We start from the raw sequence: 20,328 nt of genomic DNA on the forward strand, positions 1-20,328 counted from the left end.
CCATCATGTCCTTGGCCAGAATGGAGACCTTTCTTCTTGCCCTCACTCTTTTGTTTCTCCCGGAGCTTTCACACATGTAGACATTTCCATTCATGCTTCACTCTTACCAGTCTTTGCATTTCTGTGGCAAATAACGAAAATATCATGAGGTGGTTAAAAAACCGTAATAGATATAGTAGCCCTTTGTTCCATACCAAAGGTCTGGGCCTGAAAGCACATCTCTGTGGCTGAGAATTTCACTGGTATTTTGTTCATTTTTTCTCTTCTGTGCTGGGAAGCTGGAATGCCGAAACATCTGCATCCTCCTGTGATCGCACGCACACTGTCTGAGTTTCTGCAATGAAAACATAATAGTATGGATCTGGCAGCCCATATCATACATCTTGTTCAGATGCCAATAACAGCTGTAGCTGAATATTAGATATTATTAAGAAGAAGATGTAAAATAAGGCTGTGAAATAGCATATGTTGGCTGGTAGCAAATGTATTCCTGATGCTTGAAAGCATGAGATTTGGCACAGGAGTTAAACGCTTTGATAAAACTATTGCAGCATTGCTGCCAGCTCAGTGTATGTATTTCAAAACAGAAGGACTTTGGGAACCCTCACGAGAGAGATAGAAGAAAACATCCCGGTGTCTTCACTGGCCTTCACCAATGCCAACACACTTGAGTATTAAAGGTTAACATATACACTCCTAGTCAAGAGCACATAGCTATCGTAGCTCAGGTTCACTGGCCAACAGAAACTGTAGCACTAAGATGGATAGTCCTCATTGTTTTCATGGTGATGGCACCTGAATTGGCATCATCTGGCCTAAGGGAGCTGGTGGCTGAAGCACCTGGGCACTGCTCATGGCTTTGCAGGGGATGGCAAAGGTGCCTTACTTGGGCCCTGGTGCTGCAGGACCTGCACCCCAAAATTGTCAGCTAAAGTCTTCCCGGTGTTGGAATAGGGAGATCTCCCCAGCACCCTCCCTCCATCTCCCTAGGGTTGTCCCCACAAGAAAGGGTGGGCAAGCACCATCACCCATGCTGGGCAGCCCCTGTGGAAGACGTGTAGGTGCCACGGGACCAGCACAGGTCAGCACTGGGACACCCCGCCTGCAGCACCTACTTCTGAGGGGCGGAGGCAGATGGAGAGGGACCCGCCTGTGCCTAGCAAGGAGGAAACCTGACTCCTGGGAGCTGGATCCCAAACCCACAGCACGGCCAACACTGTACGAAGAAAACAACAGAAGGAAAAAAACAGTCAGCAAAGAGGAAAGGTCTGCTCCTCCGTGCCTGAGACACTGCAGAGGTAAGAAAGCTTCACTCAAAAAAAAAAAAAAAAAAAAAAAGAAAAAATATTTAATCAAGCCTTGGCTTAATAGTGGGAACATTTGATCATTTGTATGTCACGTGCAGAAGTTCTCTGACTTTATTGACAGAATTTGCAGCTGCTCTCATGCGCAGCATTGCATATTGGGTGCCCTTTGTGGCCTCACAGCCCTCTCGTGTGGCGTCCTTCCGCCGGGTCCCAGTAGTGGTTTCACTGCACTCCTGGTTGCTCCCTTTGGGTGGAGGCTCGCTATTTTCCCTGCCAGCAGCAGCTTTGTCACTGGTGTTCTTTTGGCTCACATAATTGGCATTTGGTATTTTCAGTGGAATTTACAAATAGTGGGAAACTTGTGACTTGCCTAAGAGGCATGATAGACACTAGCTACTCCATCAAGGCAAACAGGGCTGCACAGGTTTGGGATGAGCAAACCGTGGGTTCACTAGGAACCGTTAGAAGGTTTACTGAAGGGTTGCATCTAAATCTCTGTCTTTTGGACATAAATGCTGGAGCAGACCGTACAGTGCCAGGGCCTTACCTGAAGAGTGGCTTCTTGTCTGCTCATGGATGAGTGAATTTTGCTCCAGCTGCCCCAAAACCTGGGCAGAGGGGGATGCAGGTGCCTGCACAGATTTCTGGTGTTATTTGAGATGCTAAAGCAGGTATCCCACCTGCTCGCCCGCTCCTATTTGAAAGCAGTGTGGGTCTGCCATAGATGCTATCCGCCATCCTGATGCCTCTGGGGATGTCTTGGCTACTGTGGGGTGTCAGAGGTCTCACTGCACCCTTCTGCTTGAACACCTGAGCCTCTCTAGGGGTCCTGCACAGCAACTCCAGGGACCAGGCTTTTCTCCCCTTTCCTGGAAGAGCTGCAGCGCTTCCCAGAATGGTGGCACATAGCCCAGAGCAGGTGAGCACCAGTGAAACACTCCTGCACCTCTAAGCAAAAATTAGCAGAGTATCCCAGCATCAGGATGGGTGGGCAAGGGTCCAGGGCTTGATCCTTGTCCTGAGCATGCCCCAGCCTGGGCTGCCAGTACCCTGGGCTATGCCCACCACAGGCTTCAGAAGAGGGTGGCTGTTTAACCAGACACAGGCATGATCCAGCAGCTTAGGGCAGAATGTGTTTGCAGGTCCCTAATCATAAAGGAACAATAAAGGAGAAAAAACAGGTCCCCAGAGTTTATTATTGCAAAGCCCTTTACGATTCAGCCACACGGTAAAGCTTTACCTCTTCTCATGGGTTCTTCCAAGCACCATTTGCTCTTGAGCTGGTTCCACTTGGACATGGTCCCTAGCTGGTGGCCAGCATGGTCAGCTGGTGGCACCGTGTGCTGCTGACAGCTATTGCTGCCCTGGAGGACACTGCTGAGAGACAGTCGTAAGCAATATCCTATGTGTCCTCTTGGATGCCAGATTGTAATGATCCGTAACAGCAAGGTCAGTGTATGTGACCCAACCGACTAATCTGCCATTAGCCCTTAATGACCTCCTTATAACTGCACTTCAGAATAATGCTTTTAAGGTATCCAGCCTGGGAGTACTGTAATGCCGTGCTTTCCATGTTTGTGCTGCCCTCTGTCTCAGCTGGGATTTTGTATCTTTCGTTAGATGCTCTGGGTGATTAATTCCCTCAATCTCTCACCCTACTGCAGCCTTCCCGATCACTGCTGGGTGACTGTTAATGCTGCCTGGGCCAAGTCCAGCACCCCTGAAGGGAGGTAATCAAAGAGAGGGCATTGTCAAATTGAAGATGTGTTGAGCCCCCCACCCCAGTGTCTGAGCGTGCACTCAGCAGGAAAGCTTGTGGGTTAAAGCAAGTGGTGTGCTTAATCCCTGCCCTGGGATTAAGATGAGTTTTTCTGACCGGGAAAAGCAGCTGTGATCAGGCCAAGGGATCTAGCATTGGAAACCAGAAACACTGGGGGAAAAAAGCCAGCTGTCCCCTGCTGCAATCCAGAACGCATGGCTGCGTTTCTTGCTGACCTGAGAGGCTGGGGATTAGCACGGTGGGGGGTGAGCAGAGGATCAGGTTTGCAGCGGGAAGCACCATGCTGGCAAGGTGGAGGCTGGGTGAGGAGGAGTTCGGTGTCTGCCTCTCGCTAGCCGTGCCATCCCAGGGCAGCCAGGGTTAGGGGAGCAGGCTGGGCCAGGAAGGAACATCTCCCAGCAGCTGCCTGAAACAAACCCATGTCTCAGCATATCTGAATGTTTCCACTCCAGCGTGGGATACTGCTTTTGCTGATTTATTGTTCATATGGCTTTGTGACTGTCCAGAGGTTTAATAGTTAAATCCCAGCCTTAGCTGACAGTGACGGTGAACCCCAGCAAGAGCTGAAATGGCCACTGCACCGAAAGAGGCAGAAAATCCTATTGGCTTGGAGGAAATCCACGTGGAGAGACAAGAACCCCCAAAAGGTGGGTTTGTATTGGCAAGACTAGTAATTTGGGTCCTCTTTTAGCCAGGGCAGAGGGAGGGTCCCCAGTCCTGGCACTCCAGGTGCCTAAAACCTCTGTACATGGAACCACAAGCACCAGCTTCATACTGCTCCTCTCCCATCACAGCTACCAGACTGGTGGCTGCTACATATGGTGGTGGGATGAGCTGGCTGGCTTGGTTTTTCTCAGGCCTCTGCTTTGTGTAAACATTTATACCTATATTTCAATGATTCTTTCATTTGGGATAATTTATTTTTGAAAAGAAATGTGTATTCTGTTTCAAAAGCATTTAAAGTGAAAGAAAATGTAGAAAAGCATGAAACAAAAAGTTCTGCATCTAAAAAAAAAAAAAAAGAAAAGGAATTTTCTCCTGCAATTCTGCAGTAAGTTCTGTTCCATTTCAGAGGTAATGTTGACAGGTTTGAGATTACTTAGTTGGGAGATAAATGGCCTGACAGAAAAATTTATGCAGCTATGACTTTACTTAAATAAGAGCTTAAAAGTATACATACACTGAAAGCTTTCTGCCAGGTCTGTTTATAAGGCCATCGCAGCTCTGATCTTGAGATGCTTTGTTTGCTCCTGAAATGGGGGCAGAAGTCAGGAAGAAAGGTTTTAGAGATGAAACTGAGCACAGAGTCCCTGGTTGTGCTCATCTTGCAGGGCTCGGACCTGGAGCAGTCCCCAGCTCACACCACCCATGCTGGGAGCAGGGCCGTACCCCAGGGGTGCAGAGGGACTGAGCCTCACGGCAGTTTGGGCAGGGGAAGAGAGTAGACCATTGCCCAGACACTGTCCCAGCCATGGGTTTCTGAAGCAGCTGAGGTAACTCAGTACAAGGCTGTCCTTCCCCCATGCCCAGCCTGCCCTTCCCTGCTGGCTGCTGTTTCAGCAACCCCCTGACATGCCCGGCCACCAGTGTGCCCAGTGGCTGGTCAGAGGGTGCACAACTGGTAGGTGTTTCCAGCCTTTTTCCTGGTGAGGTCCCACAGTAGCATGAAAAATGCTGACATTTCATAAAGAGGTACAGTTTGACTGCTGACTTGTTTTTTTTGTATCTATCTGTCTTTCCCTTGGGTGTTCAGGGCAGAAGACATTTACAGTGGAAGAAGCTGTGGAAACCATTGGGTTTGGGAAGTTCCACATCGTGCTTTTCCTGATCATGGGCAGCACTGGGGTAGGTGTCTGCAGCCACCTGCACTGGCCTGAAAAACGCTCTTCTCATTTTCCTTATTACCACACAATAACAACCACAAGCACCATGGGCACATATTGCAGCCCATTTTTTTCACACGTACCTTCTCAAGCACAATTTCTGCTGTTGTCATCTTTGGTCAAAATCAATATTGGCCACAATTGATATCAGACCTATTTCAGGGCAAAGCTGAGCAGGTTGGCCCAGAGCATCCTGGCCTGGCCCCTGCCCTGGAGCACCGTCCCACTGGGCAGCACTGATGGGGCACGTCTTCAGTAGTGCCTGAGGGTTAGACTCAGCCTCCCCACTTCATTTTCCACACCATTCCCAGGGAACCCAAACCCTGTGCAATCTGGCTTGGGTGGACTACCCTCCTCTGACCCTTGGCTACCTGAAAAACTTCCTAACTGCCAGGATCTTGTGTTAATGGTGTATCTGGTTTGGGAACTGGGGCAAAAGCCTGAGGCCAGGCTGGGGTAAAGATGGGATAGGGGCATATCCATGAGGATCACTGCAGCTGAGGTGTAAAAGCCTCTAGCTATGTGTAAATGATAGGCTCATTTCTTAACTGAAGCCAGCTGCTGGGGCAAACAGGCAATGAAGCAATGAAGTTTTTAATCAAAAACAGTTTTAAGAGGTCATCTTTGTGTTAAATGCCCAAATTCACAGCAGGGTACCTAACCAAGCAGCTTGGTTTCCAAGATAGTTGAAGACCTTCCACTATCACAGCTGGGTAAGAGTCTCCTCTGCAAAGGATGAGTCTTTGCAGTGTTCCTAGGTACACAGTGTGCTTAGCTACCTGCTTTCTAGCTGCACCTTTCTCCCCTCCTCTCCCTGTTTCCACGTGCTCACATCTTCCAGTTCAGGCACAGGGCTCAGACCACTATGGAGGCACCATGGCTTCACAGGCCTGTTTTGACATGGTGAGACTACTGTGACTGCAGGCTTGGTAGGACTGAGGGACTTTCCCTCATGGGCTCCTCATGGCTTCCCTTCTTGCTAATGTGCACACTTGTTCCCAAAGGTGGCTGAAGCCATGGAGATCATGCTAATAGCTGTTGTGTCCCCTCTCATCCGATGTGAGTGGCAGCTTCAAGACTGGCAGGTGGCTTTAGTGACAACGGTGAGTGACTTGTGTTCCCCCCACCCAGATCATCCACAGTGTGGTCACTGTCAGGGGCACCGCCACAGGCTTTGTAAAGCGCATTTCCCAGTGGACCAAATAAATTCCTAGGGCCTCCTTGCAGGAACAGGAACAGTACCACAACTGTAGAAAACCAGATGTGAGCTGACGTGAACACACGTCTGTGCCTGGAGCTGTAATGTCAAAACAAGCCCCCACTTCCATAATCCTATTTTGAAGTCCTTGTCATCCAACCCTCAGCTTTGCGGGTTGAAGCAGTGAGTGCCTACATGGAGGAAGTCAACCCCTGAAAGCCACCTTGCTCACAGCTCTGGGCACTGCAGTTCATCCTGCTGCTCGGAAAGCATTCAACTCACCCACAGTTCGAAGAGCAGAGCTGCCTGGTGCTGCTGGCAATGAGGCCTCCACAGCGGTGTTTCAATTCCCCTTAGATGGTGTTTTTTGGCTACATGATCTTCAGCATAGTGCTCGGGCTCCTGGCTGACAGGTATGGCCGCTGGAAGGTGAGTGAGTGATGGGGGCTGCATGTCCTTTTCCTGAGCCCCGTGAGAGCCATGCACTTGGCTGAGCACATGGTTTGATGACCCTAATTTTGCCCCTTTCGCAGATTCTGCTTCTCTCATTCCTCTGGGCAGCCTATTTCTCCCTGCTGACCTCGTTTGCCCCATCCTACATCTGGTTCGTGTTCCTGCGGGCCATGGTAGGCGGTGGCGTGTCGGGCCATGCGCAAGGGTAAGGCCCACGCTTCGCGCCTCGTGACACGGGCAGCGGCAAGCCAGCCTTCACAGGGGGGTTAGTGGAGGCACCCATGGACCCGAGGGGGTGCGTTCCCAGGTTTACTGCCAGAAAGGCCCTTCAGCTCGTTTTGGCTGACCCTGGCAGAGTGCCCGGTTTCCCTGCACCATGACCTGGAGGAGACGGAGGGGAAGGGGCCTCCACAGGGGCTGGAAGTGGGAAGGGGAGCAAATTCCCACATCGCCTTAAAACAAAATGCGGTTCTGTAATTTCACTGAATCCCTGTCGATCAACCTAAATTGTAGTTCCCAAGGACTTCCAAGGCCAGGAATAGAGGGGGCAGCTGGTTTACATTAAGCCAGTGACAGAGGGATTATTAAGCACATATATTATAAAAACAATTAGACAGGTAACAGATGAGCAAAGGCTGCTTCCTCATAAAAAAGTCACAACAATTCTGCTTAAGTAGCAAATTCTTCTTGAACTGATGTAAAACGTTCCCACTTAAATGAAACTTTTTGCCCTGTTGGGGCGGGAAGGGGGATGTGGAGGGGGAGAGCAGAAATTCACAATATTAACAATCACTTCACTAGGAGCCTGGCAAATTAAATTCTTTCTTTCGACTCTCAGGGAAACAAATGCAACATTTCAGCATCTCCCATATTTCCTCGAAGCCAGGTTGCTGCCCAGGCAGGAAAGCCCAAAGCTGATTGCGTTGACCCAAGAGCACTTGGCTGAAGCGAAGGATGGGAGGGAGATAGGTGCCATCGGGAGGAGAAGGCACCATGCACTGGGGTTGTGCATCAGCTGAACTCCCAGGCCTGCCTCCCTTGCAGGAGGGCCCCCGGTCCCCGGCCTGGGGGAAATTGCACATTTTATAAGACACTTCAATAGCCGAGACAGAAGGAGCCCACGTGGGTCTCTTCCCCACGCCTCTCTCTTTCCAGCCAAGGAAACACAACTCACACCAGTGAGCTTGAGAGATGCCAGTGGCAGGTGCTCCCCTACGGGCTAGCCAACCATTTGATAAAAAGTGGAGTGGGTTGTTTTCTTAATTTAATGACAAAAAAATTCACTAAAAATTGTCCATTTCTGCAAACATACTCTGTACTTGTCCTGACACCTCAAGCACCCTGCAGGACCTCCCCGTAGGGTTTCCTAGTGCACAGACCGTAGTGTTTGCCTGCCTACAGGACACAGCCTATAGCCATGGCCTGGAGGGGATTCATGCTGTGCATCTCCCTTGCATATAACTTCGTGCCTGCCTGAGTGAAAGGCATATTGAGCAGGGATCCCCCATCTCTGGGAGCTCAGTGACTCTGTCTACAGGAAGCAATGTCCAGCACTGACTGAGCTGAACTGCTATTTGATTAGTATAGAAATTCTTTTTATTGCTGTATTTCTGTATTTTTTTCCCTTTTTCACTAGGCTTATCATAAAGACGGAATTTTTGCCCACCAAATACCGTGGATACATGTTGCCCTTATCTCAGGTAAGAAACTTTATTGTTTCTTCTAGCCCAGAGTCCCAGGAGATATGCCCTGCTGCTCTTTGGAAGCCAGGTCTCCAGCACGTCAGCCTTTCTCCCAGGGTATTTGCACTTGTCTGGGTCCGAGGGAGTGCCTGCTGCCTCCTGCACCCCAGAGCATGCCGTCCGCGTTACTAAACATGTACACAGGCAGCTGCCTGCAGAAGAGGCAGTATCTTCTCAAATGACTGGAAGCTGCAAACATTGTGTGGGGACTTTGAGTGATGGCTGGCATCTAGCCTCTCTGTTGCCCTATCAAAAACCGCGCTGCTTGCTCTAATGGGGCTGGTGACAATAAGCTGTCCGTCAGGCACCGCCGGCACCACCGGCCCCCTCCGGGCCTGGGCTCATCCCTGCCTCTCTTTGGACCCCCTGTGGCTAACAAGTGGTTAATGAGGTGATTCCCAGATGAGGTCCTAATCTGTGCCTCTCCTTATCCCTGCTCAGGGACGGTACGGGGCTTTGCACAGGACAGGGCTACCATAGATAGTCCCACATCTGGCCTGAGATGTGCTGGGCAAAGACCACAGCAAGCGTGATTGAGGTTGTTGCTTAGTCCAGATGTCTGCAGTGGGCACTTGCTGCATGTGCAAATGATCTGCGGAGGCCTCATTGAGCGAATTCATCTGGCTGTTGAACCAAAAGTGTTTGTATACAGTCTTGGTGGCAGGGATAATTTGCTTTTCATTACTGCCTGTTTGATCCCAAGACTTCATTACCAAAGTGTCATCAGAAGCAGAAAGGTTTATAAAAAAGGACAGTCTTGTTTATAAAAAAGAACAATCTTGTATTTCTCTCCAGAAATTTGTTATTTCTGCCTACAGATCACTCATGAATTTGCTGTGGCATTTATGTATTTGTTTGTGCTTTGTGTTGGCCGAGCTCCCTTGGGTGGTGCCCTGGAAAGGGATGCATCTCCTCATGGCAACAAGTGAACTTCAGGGAGGAATGTACTTGCAGATTGGGGGGGAGCAGATTCTCTGTTGGTATATCTTGGCATTGAGTCTATTGGAGACCCACCAACTTCCAGCAGTGGAAATCTGTCCTGTTTTTGTCTTTGGTGCTTGTAAATCTGCTGCTTCCCCACAGAGATTTAGACAAGAGGAAAATTCACGGGCATGAATGTTAGCAGAGAAGCAACTGAAGGGACAAAAGCAGTGGCTTTAAGTACAATGGTAGCCACAGCAAGTTATCTGTTTTCATCTGGAGCTAGTTAAGACTATCTTCAGCTACCCCTCCCCAAATCCTTGTCTGTCTTTCCCTCTTTCCTTCAACCCAAGCTCAGCTTCTCAGAGAGCCGTAGAATGACTCTGAACCGCAGTGCTCCCCAGCGCAGACCCCCACCTATCTGTAAGACCAGACCAGAAGGGAGGAAAATAAACAAATCTTCCCATGTGTTTGTGTTTTAACCCCTTCCTTTCCCTCGGAAAGGTGTTTTGGTTGGCAGGTTCCTTGTTAATCATTGGCCTGGCATCAGTGGTGAACCCAACCATTGGCTGGCGGTGGCTGATCAGAATTGCCTCCATCCCTGGCATGCTTCTCATTCTGGTGTTCAAGGTAGGAACACAAGGCCTCTGCTCCCCATCGCACCACCGACCTGGCGTCTCCCCAGGCACCAAGAGACACTGCCTTCTACCCCATGCAGCCCTGGGTTTGTCCTTTCCCCACCACAGCCCTCTCATCTGGAGTCTTGGGAAGGTCCTGATGGCCTGTGGAGGTGGCTCCAGACTACCTGCTGGGGACCATGTCACTCTGAAGGAGATGGCTTGGCTTTGCCTTGCTTTGCAAAGCCTCTGGCTTTGCTGCCCTGCTGCAGCCCTCCAGCACCCCAGGCTCCAGTGTCCAGACTGCCAGGGGTACCCAGAGACTGTGGTGGTAGGCCAGGCATCAAAAGGAAGACAGGCTAGACAGGATGTGCAAAAAATCACAGTATGTTCAGTCTAGTGCTGATCGCAGCACGTCCTCTTCAGTCTTTACATTTGCCAGGGCTGAGGAAAGAAGCCTCACTAGTGTTCACACAGCAAATGGGTGTCAGGGTCAATCGCAGCTTCCCCAGGTCTACTCATGTTTCAGAAATATCAGCCTTGGACATGAGGACCATCTTATTTGTGGGGAGTGACGTGGAAAATCCCTACTTGCAGTGCTCATGGGCACTGCAGTGCTAAGCTGTGGCTGGTGCAAGTCATGCAGATGTGAGATCCCTTTCTGCAGCTGAACGAATGCACAAGTCCATCCGGGGTGATACCTGGGCAGTCAAACACAAGATTGTTGTTACCATCGACTCATATATCTTTGATGTTTGGTTCCCCTGATTATTTTTGCCTGTAAAAATGGGAAGCAAAAGTTTTTAGTCCAGAAGAAAAAAAGACATGGGCAACATACATACCTTTAAAAAAGGAGTCTTTCATTTCTATTTCAGTGATACACATGTAATTATTTATAATTTAATAGAGCCATAATTTAATAAAAAGGTATTTTATTTTGTGGAGATCACCAGGTATGGGTGAACACTGCAAATGCTAGCAATGAGTGAGTTTGTTCCTAAATTTTAGCAATGTCTTCCTTTTTCTTAATGGCCATGTTGAGTCTTCTGAGATTTTTCACCAGGATGTGCCTTATCCCAGTTTAGAATTTCGATTAATTAAGGGTTGTTTTTTGTTAGACCTGTGTCTTTGGCTTCCCCCTCTCATGCATGCTTGCCACAGACAGCTCAGTAACAGACCCCTGAGGGCCAGTCCAAGAAATGGGTTTGCTGGGCAGGGTCAGCCCCCCACCATAGGGTATGGGGAGCTGGGACATGTAGGGGTGCCCCAGGGCATGGCTGGTGAGGAGGACAGGCAAAAGGCGGCTCCAGCTCAGGCGGTGCCCCATGCTGACCTGGCCGGGCTCCTGGGCACGATGGGAAGCTGTGGGTAGGGTTGTGTGGATGGAGGCATGCTGAAGGGCTTTCTGACACTGCTCTGCTTTCAGTTCATCCCGGAGTCGGCGCGCTACAACATCTCCATGGGAAACATGGCGGCTGCCCTGGCCACGCTGCAGAGGATAGCCAAGATGAACAGGGCAGTGATGCCTGAGGGGGTGCTGAGGGAGCCTGCCAAGGTAAGCTGAGCCCGTGGCACTGCCCGGCCCCTCCATCCTGGGCAGAACTGCCAACATCTGGGGTTCGGGGAGGGAGCAGGACCGCCAAGCACGTCTTGCTCTGCCTCTCTCCCCCTCTTGCCTGTTTTCTTTCCAAACAACTATTGAAAGTGATGATGAAGATGTATTTTGTCTTTTGGAGAGACTGTAATCTTAGCCTTCAAAGTGGAATTGAGTTTTCTGCTTTTATTTGCATTCTTTGTATTCGCTCAGAAAAATATTGTGCTGAGAAAAGATTTGCTTCCTTTACCACAAAAAGGGGTCCTGGCAAAGTGCTTTCTTCCTTAATGCCCATCTATCCCCCAGGGGTGTCCCCTGTGCTGTGAGACTTGGGACGTGCCCCTCGGGGTCCCTCTTGGGGCTGTGGCCAGTCAGGCTGCAAGGGTCCACGCCATGAGGTCAACCCACCGCTCCCAGAGGCTTCTCCCAGCCCCCGGCCAGGCTTGTCCGCTGGGTCCCAGCACCCCAGGTCCCCGGGTGTGGAGCCATGGACCAGCAGAAGAGGGTCAAACCAGGAGAGGTCATTTCTGAGCTACTGCTCTTGGCACCTGTAAGCAGCTAAGCAGCTCAGGAATTGATCACTACTGGACTGAAATGTCCAAAAGCATGTGTGGGTGTTGTAGGTGGGGCAGGAGAGGAGCTGGGGGCCAGCCTGCCCCCTCCCCTTCTCCAGGCTGCTCTCCCTTACTCCCAGTCCGGACCCTGCTGACTGCAGGGTGGGAAGACTTAGGTGGCTCCTTTGACCCTCAAGAGAGGAAAATTGAACAAAACTATTATCCAGGGCCTCAAAATTATTATCTGGCTCTTTTAAGTTATTTTCCTGGACTTCTTTGCTGCTTATTCAATTCCACAGGCGCCCAGCATTGTCCTTAGCAATTCATGCAAGATGGTGCTATTGTATTGGAATTAATTAGGATTAAAGCTTCCCTGTGGTTTAATTGAATTTATGTAATGGACCTGCATTGGCTGTGGGAAGGGTTTTTGTTAGTTGTGCACCCTCTCAGGCTTAACCAATGATGAAAATAAAAATAAAGGCAGCCCAAACCGACCCTGTGAACTCATCTCCCCTCAGCGGTGGGATACTGTGGCAGCTGCTGGCTCTTGGGGAGCAGCAAGGCAGGCAGGCTCCCCCCGTCGCAGTGCCTGCTTGTCTCTCTGCTCACTGGCATTCCAGGCCTCCCGGCAAGATGCACGTGGCCACAACCTTGTGCCAAACTTGATGCTGGGCCCCTCTCCCCAGCAAGTGGGGCAACAGGAGCTGCCAGCAGCCCTGTCCTCCTGTGGGCATCCTTTGGGAAGAGCAGCTTTCCTCTCTGGAGGGCTGAAGGGGGAGCGGCCTGGGGAGAGGGCGGGGGCTTGGGGTGCCATCTGCTGCCACAGAACACTTGCCCCTGTATAAAAGATGCCTTTTAAAAATTTCTATCAAATAATTTGCAGGAAAGGAGAGGAAGATTCAAGGACCTCATCCACCCCAAATACCTCAGAACCACTTTGCAGATATGGATCATATGGTAAAAAAAGTCTGGGTGGTTTGGTGTGGGTTTTGGTTGTTTCTTTTTTTTTTTTTTTTCTTCTTTCTCTTGCTTATCAGCTCATTCTCTCAGTTGAACACGTGCAGGGAGCAGAAGTCTCCCATTGACCCCGCCGTTACACGGCACCACTTCTGCCTCAGGAGACGGCTGCAGCTTCTTGGCAGCTGGAGGGGGAGTATGTGGGAATGGGTCACCGTAGGCTTGTGCTGATCTCAGACCGTGCCTCAGACACCCTGTGTCAGTCGGTGTTAACACAGGCAGAAGGCTGTGCATCCACGATGGTGCAGGGTGCCATGAGTCCTTCCTCTGGGCAGGGTGGCTCAGGGTAGGTGAGGTGGGAGCCAGGCGAGAGCCGTGGGAGAGAGCCCACGCCTGCCCGCAGCGTGCGCCAGCAACGTGCCCACAGCTCCACTTCCCTTCTTGGTGTAAACTTGTTCTTCCCGAGAGGAGGACAAATGCACCACCTTTGCATACCAGCCAATGTACCGGTGAATTAGGGCTGCAACAGAAATTCATTAACTATTACCAGTGCCACTGGCGAGAGAAAATTAAGATTGAAGAGACGGGTTTCATATGTAATGTTCCCGGTAGCTGTATGCAAGGGTAATATATGTTTCATTGACTTTGCTGTCTGAAATGAAAATGTATAAATAATGTGTCTATGGGAATTCATTGACTCAAAATGTTGCTGTCAGGCCTTGAAATTTTTTATGTGGGTTTTGGTTTTTTTCCCCTCAACTTGTACAAGTGTTATGAAATATCTTTTTTGTTTTTTAAATCCTGCTTTCTCTTCGCATTCCCCCAGGAGTCGCTGGCATGTTCTGGGGTTGCATTCCCACCCCCCTGTGCCCCGAGCATCCCCCGCCTCCCCAGGCAGCTCGGTTCCTAGCCCAGATTCTGCTGCTCGTTTCTGAAACTGCTGGGGGGGGGGGGGGGGCAGGGGGGAGAAAAAAGTGAAAATTATTTGTCAGCCTGTTTACGTTTAGGCATATGCTGAAATGACTTGATAATGACACAGCCAGGCTGCCATCACCAATGCTGTTTTTGACAGTGATCTGGGGTGCGAAGTGAGCCTCTCCAGCCAGTCCGTGAAAACTCCTCTTGTAAATCCCTGGGCAGAAAGCAAAGAGCTAAAAAAAACCTGGACAGTTCCTTCATGTGAGCTGCAAGCATCGGGGCCTGATGTTGGGACTCCCTGGTCCCCTGGGAAGAGGTGGTTTGGAAACTTCTCCACTTACAGCCCTCTGTGAGGAAAGGGACCGAAGGGCCACGCTCTCCCCAGCATGACCGCAGCAGGTCACCTGCTGCAGAGCAAGAACCAGCACTAAAGCACAAGCAAAAAGACGAGCTATGAACTGAAGTGGCATCCTCGAAGGAAGAGCAATGCATGGACCTGGGTGGTAGTGGTGTGCCATGTGTGGGGTGACCAGTGACCTGGTGGGCACCCGAGTCACTGCTGGGCTCAGGCTAAGGGTGTCCATTGAACAGCGTGGCAGAGCTGGTGCACTCAGCAGGGGTCCCAGGACACCCAAAACCTGCTGCATTTCAGTTTCCTCACCTTCCCTGTCGTTGCCGCCACTCAGTGCAGTGTTTCCCCTACAGGCTTGGCATAGCTTTCGCTTATTACGGTGTCATCTTGGCCAGTGCCGAGTTACTGGAGAGGGACCTGGTCTGTGGCTCTGCAGCACCCGTGCAAGACTCCAGCGATGACTCCGAGGAGAGCCGCAGCCCCTGCCACTGCCACTTGTTCGGGCCCGCCGCCTACCAGACCATGATCATCAGCACAGTCGGAGAGATCGCACGTAACCTCCGCTCCTTCCCTTCTCACAGCCAGCTAATACTTGCCGCAAAGCTTTTAGCTTTGCGCACACTTAAGTGATGTGCCAGGGGTCAAAATGTCCTCTGTGGTGCTGGCAAGTGCCAGGCACAAGCTCTTCAAATGAAGGTCTGGGACACAGGCCATGAGCTGGTGGCAAGGGGCAAGGAAGGGCATTGCTCCCCAGGTGAATAATTCAACTTCAGCACTGGTCCTTCCAATAGCAGAGCCAAAGACCTTCTTTGCAGTTAGTACATACTGAGAGCCTTGGCTAAATTCCAGGGGAAATTGCTCCTAACTTACCAGAACTGAGCCTAGCTTCCCAAATTCCTAGACATGTAGTTTTTGGAGTCATAAATAAGCAAAGATTGCAAATAGTGGGATTGATGTAACTGAATGCACCACATAAGTGCCATACTTTCAAAGAGACGGTGGCCTCAGGAGCAGGTCCTGTGTGAGCACCACAGTATAGGACAGCTAAGTGCCCAGGGCATCTGCAGCAAACCAAAATGCTTCCTCACTCCTGACTGGGAGCACTGGGGGGATAGCAGGGTGGCCCAAAGGCACCCACATGGCGAGAGAGAACCCGGCACTGTGTGTGGGTCAAGTATTGTAACACCTCTGAGAGACGAATGTTTTTGCTGGTTCATGTCTCAGCAACGAGGTACAAAGCAACCAGGTGTTGGATCCTGCAGGTGTAGCCGGGCTGGGACCAGTCCAGTGATGTGCTCAGGTGCCTGCTTGGCTCCCAGCTCGGCTCCCAGCTCATGGGGGGACTCAGCGGGGCACAGTCTGGGCCCCAGAGTGGCTGAGCTGTGGCCAGAGGGAGCAAAAGCACCCAGGCCTGTGGTGCTCACCCAGTGGGTGCCTTCCTTGCCTGTGCTACGCATGGCTCAGGACCAGTGCTGCTGTCCTACCGTAGCAGAGCACGGTAATTTCAGAGGAAGGACAAACAAAACAGAGAGGGCAAATTACAGGGTTTGGGTATAGGAAGAGAATGATAGGATTTGTGCATTTGGTAGGTGCTGGGGATGCAGAGAGGCATTTTTGAGGCACACTGCATAAAGTCTATAAAGACAAACAACAGTTAGGTCATCTAACATTTTACAGTTTTCCTTTGTGTCTCCAGTAAATCCTTTGAACATTCTTGGCATCAATTTCCTCGGAAGACGCCTGAGCCTGTGTATCACCATGGGATGTACGGCGCTATTCTTTCTTCTCCTTAACATCTGCACCTCGAGGTAGTCTTGCTCAGCATGTGGGTGTTGTTGGGGGTGTGTGCAATGCTGCGGGCAGAGGGCAGTATCTGTGGTAATCTCAGGTCACCAGTAATTCTTCTACGTCTGAAAAAAACCCTCTGACCAGTTCCCTGCACTGCCCAGGAAAGCTGTGGCAGCAGATACTGTAATGCAGGGATGTGCAGAGCAACTCACTTGTATCACTGAGCCCACACAGCTTCCCCTAAGCATGCAACTAGCTGCTTTCTACTGCAGTCTGGAAAATTAAAAATTATGTGAAGAACATCCACCAGAAAGAAGTCACATTATTCTTTCAGTCTCTTCCCCCTCCCCTCCCTTCATTTTTGGCAATGCTACATATGGTCTCCTCTAACTTGTAGAGTTGGGCACCTCAAAAGGAGCTCAAGCATCAAGGAAAGGCTGCCATGAATGTGTAATTATCAGGTTGATTTGTGAGGATGTGTAAGAAAGACACCTCTGAAGCTGGCAGAGCTTAATGGTTACCAAAAACCAGGATGGCTTCAAGTTGAAGTTTCCTCTAAAGTAGCTGACAGGTGAACACCCCTGCTGCCTGCCCCCTGGGCCACTGGCCCTGGATGTTGGCTGAAATACTTGGGAGCTGGAGAGGGAAGCTGCAAATAGTCGTTAAGCAAAATGAGCCCCTGTCAGGAAGCTTACAGTCATTTGCTAAGGCACTGGCCTCTGTGCTGCTATTATTGTTATTTTTTCAGTTTTCCCTGAAACTGAGCCTGGTCATCATATTTGCTTGCAACAGTTTCACAGAGAAACCAAAAGCAAGGGCCGGGCTGGAAGACTTGACCGTAATGCTGAAGGCGCCAGCTGAGCTACTACTGCTCTGTTCAGATCATTCCCTCCAGCCTCTAACACTGGCCTAAAGGAAACATGCAATAGCCTGTTGTCAAACATGCCTAAAGAAAGATTATATTTGTCAGCAATCAACCTTTCCTTACGCTTTCCCCTATATTAAGCTGGTACAAGCCTTAGCACAGACCATAGATTAGGTTGCATCTCTGCTGATCACTGTTCAGTGATACTCTTTGCTCCACACGGCTTTCTCTCCAGTGCAGGCATGACTGGGTTTCTCTTCATGCTGCGTGCCTTGGTTTCAGCGAACTTCAACACCATCTACATTTACACAGCAGAGGTGAGTCCTTCTGAAAGTACATTAATCTGCCCTGGGACATGAAAGCCCATTTGGCCATACCCAGCAAAGCTGCTGTATTTATTGACTAGGTAGAGCCACCTTTCTTGAACTAAGTACCTCTGGCTTCCTTGCCACCCGAGATCAGAGAAGAAATGAGATAACTAGTTGGAAGTGACAAGAGCACGTGGAAGAGGAATGCCCTACTGAGCCACATGTTGGTCAGCTACTACAAAACACTATTTTTGAAGATGTTGAGTACCACCGTCTTCCAAAATCCACAATCTTTTCCCTCCCCAACTCCTGCAAAGTTAGAAAATAGGCTATCATGGAAAGAAACCTTTGTGAGCACTTAGGGAATGATGTAGTATATGAGGTAGTATATACATATTTTCTCATTTAATAGAAATTCTTGTGTTCTGTCTGCAAATAGTTTTAGTCCTTTGGAGACCTTGTCCTCCACACAACTTTGGAGCCATGAGTTCTGTGGGTTAAGTATGCATTGTTGGGGTTTTTTTTCTGTGGGTTTTGGTTTGGTTTTTTTTTTTTTTTTAACAATTGTGTGGAGTTAAATGTATTGCCATCCAGATTGAGTAAAAGCAAACAGCAGCAGCTCCCCCTCGGTTGACCTGATATTTCTTTTAATAGCACACTATATTTAAGCATGCACCAGGCTTGATTAAATACTAACCTTTTAATACTCCTGAATTGTGTGCTCTTGATGACCATTGCTGAAACAGCCATATCACAAATCAATACTACTCACAATTTCATCACTGATCAAAACCAAACTTGGAAACCCGCTTTCCAGCCACATGCCTAGACTCTTCTCAAATTACCTTACCTCCGTTGGCTTGGCACAGTAAAGTATTTAAAGAAAGGCTTGCATGGAGTATGTTTGCTAAAATCTATTGATATTAACAGGTCTTAACTAAAGTTAAGCAAAATACATGCTTAAGTGCTTTATTGGCACAGGTGTTTGGGAGATGTGAAAAAGAAAATACACAAACCACATTCTTCTGAGCCTGGAGGTTTCTTATTGGGATCTGTTTTTCTTTTTCCTCCTTCTAAACGAAAGCCCTGTTGATACAAATAAATAGGCACTGTTGAAGGCTGCAGACAATATCCTTTCCTCCTGCTTTCCAGATACAGGGCCTGGCAATGTAAATCGAATTCTTCCTTTAGCACCCAGCCTATCTGCTGTGATTTTGATGTGAGCTGCCCAGCACAGCTGGGAGAAAGGTGGTGGTGGTAGCAAACAGCAGGAGCATCGCATTGATTGACTTGCCCTAAAACTTTACCTGGGGCAAAAAATGGCAGATTTGTAATGAGACCCAAAGAAGTCTTTATTTCTTTTCATATCTTATCCCACTAGCTGCCCTTGATAATGTAATGAGTCTAAGAAAAAAATAAAAATAAAAAAAATAAGCACACATATCACAGATCATTGTTGCACTAATCGGATTTCTCTCTGGCCTGTTTTAGGTTTATCCCACCACAATGCGAGCCCTGGGGATGGGAACAAGTGGGTCATTGTGCCGTGTTGGAGCTATGGTGGCCCCATTTATATCACAAGTAAGAGCGCACCTGATAACGTTGGCAAACATTCTGCTGATCATTGCTATCAAATATACAGAGAGATGCCCCTGAAGTTCACAAAAAAAAAAAAAAAAAAAAATTATTCAATTTCCCCCACCCTCACTCATTAGTTTTTTATCTAATGTTTATACAGAGTACTTATGTGGTCTTTGCCAGATGCAGATCTGCAAAAATCTCTTCCCGCTTGCTAGTATTTGTTCCTTTCTGAACGCTCTTAGATTCACAAGACATTGTTCTTTTATTCCCCAAGTCTCTGAGGTGTTTGTGACCCTTTGTCCACTCTTTAATTCCTAATGAACTGCCAGTCCCCCGTGCCACTGAGCTGATGTTTGAACTGTTCTGCCTGCAGGTCCTTATGAGTGCTTCTTTCATCGGGGCCCTGTGTCTCTTCTCATCTGTGTGCGTCGTGTGTGCAATCTCTGCGTTCACACTGCCCATCGAGACCAAGGGCAGGGCGCTGCAGGTCTGTATTACCACTCTAGGACCTCCTCTGTATCCAAATGCTATTTAGAAACTAGTAGGTTATGACTCGGCCAGAATCTAAACCAAACTCTCCTGAGGGTTCATAAGCCAAAATGAAGCCCGACAGGCAAGCACAGGAACTCCTGTTGCAGCAGCTTAAAGCACTGTCACCCCAGTTGCCTAAAGCTCCGTTCTCATAAAAGAACAAACCAGAAATGCCCGCCCTAGCCCCAGCTCCCTCGTGCCAGCACGTTAGCTTCAGCTAGTACGAACCCTTCTTTGCTATTATCTCCAGTCCTGACTTGAAGCTGCTGCTTCACAGGCACGTATTCTGGCCTGCCTCTGCTGCAGGGAGAGAGGATAGCAGATAAATACACCACCTTAAACTACTAAAGCCATTTCTTCATCTGGTCGAAGTCAAAAGCCCCAACTGCACCAGGCCCTTAGCTAAGCCCTCGTGGCTAGTGTTTCCTATAAAGCAATTTGCCACAACACTAAGCACAAATATTAAGGGGGAAAGTTTAAATTCAGCCTCCCATGCGCAAGTCACATTAGTGTAATCGCATCCTGCAATTCAATGATTCAGCTTCACCAGCATGGAAATTTCCACGTCACGCATCCAGCACACCCACATCACACTGCCTGTTATTCTGCAGTTTTACCTATATAAACCAGAAGACCATGGGCTAAATAATCCACATTCTTTAGCAGCCTAGAGCAAGACAGATGTTTGATCAAACCGTTTTATGTGGGCTTCCAAACCAGACTTTAAAAAAGCATATATACAAACACACACATATTACATATATATACACACGCTCTTAACAAACTTAACTTCATTGGGTCACATCTTCTAAGGTCTCCCCAAGGTGCACAGGACAGACAACCTTAGGGTTTTCAGAAAAGCAACACATTAATCATTGCCTGCTTCTTTAAGTGCTTGTCTTTTAGAAATGCTTGTTGGCTTTTTTAATGCCACTTAAAATATCTGTATGATATTGTGTAAACGACTGGGGGGAAAAAT

The 20,328-nt window shown here is 49.1% G+C and overlaps 1 protein-coding gene across 1 annotated transcript; it reads left to right on the forward strand.

Moving 5' to 3' along the window:
• Positions 1-6,525: 6,525 nt before the first annotated feature.
• SVOPL (SVOP like) lies at positions 6,526-19,353 on the forward strand. Its single transcript, XM_075768673.1, has 11 exons — positions 6,526-6,597; positions 6,702-6,826; positions 8,258-8,321; positions 9,789-9,914; positions 11,328-11,456; positions 12,933-13,006; positions 14,630-14,829; positions 15,973-16,084; positions 17,165-17,246; positions 18,729-18,818; positions 19,192-19,353. Exons 1-11 carry the CDS (start codon positions 6,526-6,528, stop codon positions 19,351-19,353), a joined length of 1,236 nt encoding a protein of 411 aa, XP_075624788.1.
• Positions 19,354-20,328: the final 975 nt, after the last annotated feature.

This window comes from Balearica regulorum, chromosome 1 (assembly GCF_011004875.1).
Source record: "Balearica regulorum gibbericeps isolate bBalReg1 chromosome 1, bBalReg1.pri, whole genome shotgun sequence".
In the NCBI taxonomy this organism is placed as follows: Eukaryota; Metazoa; Chordata; class Aves; order Gruiformes; family Gruidae; genus Balearica; species Balearica regulorum.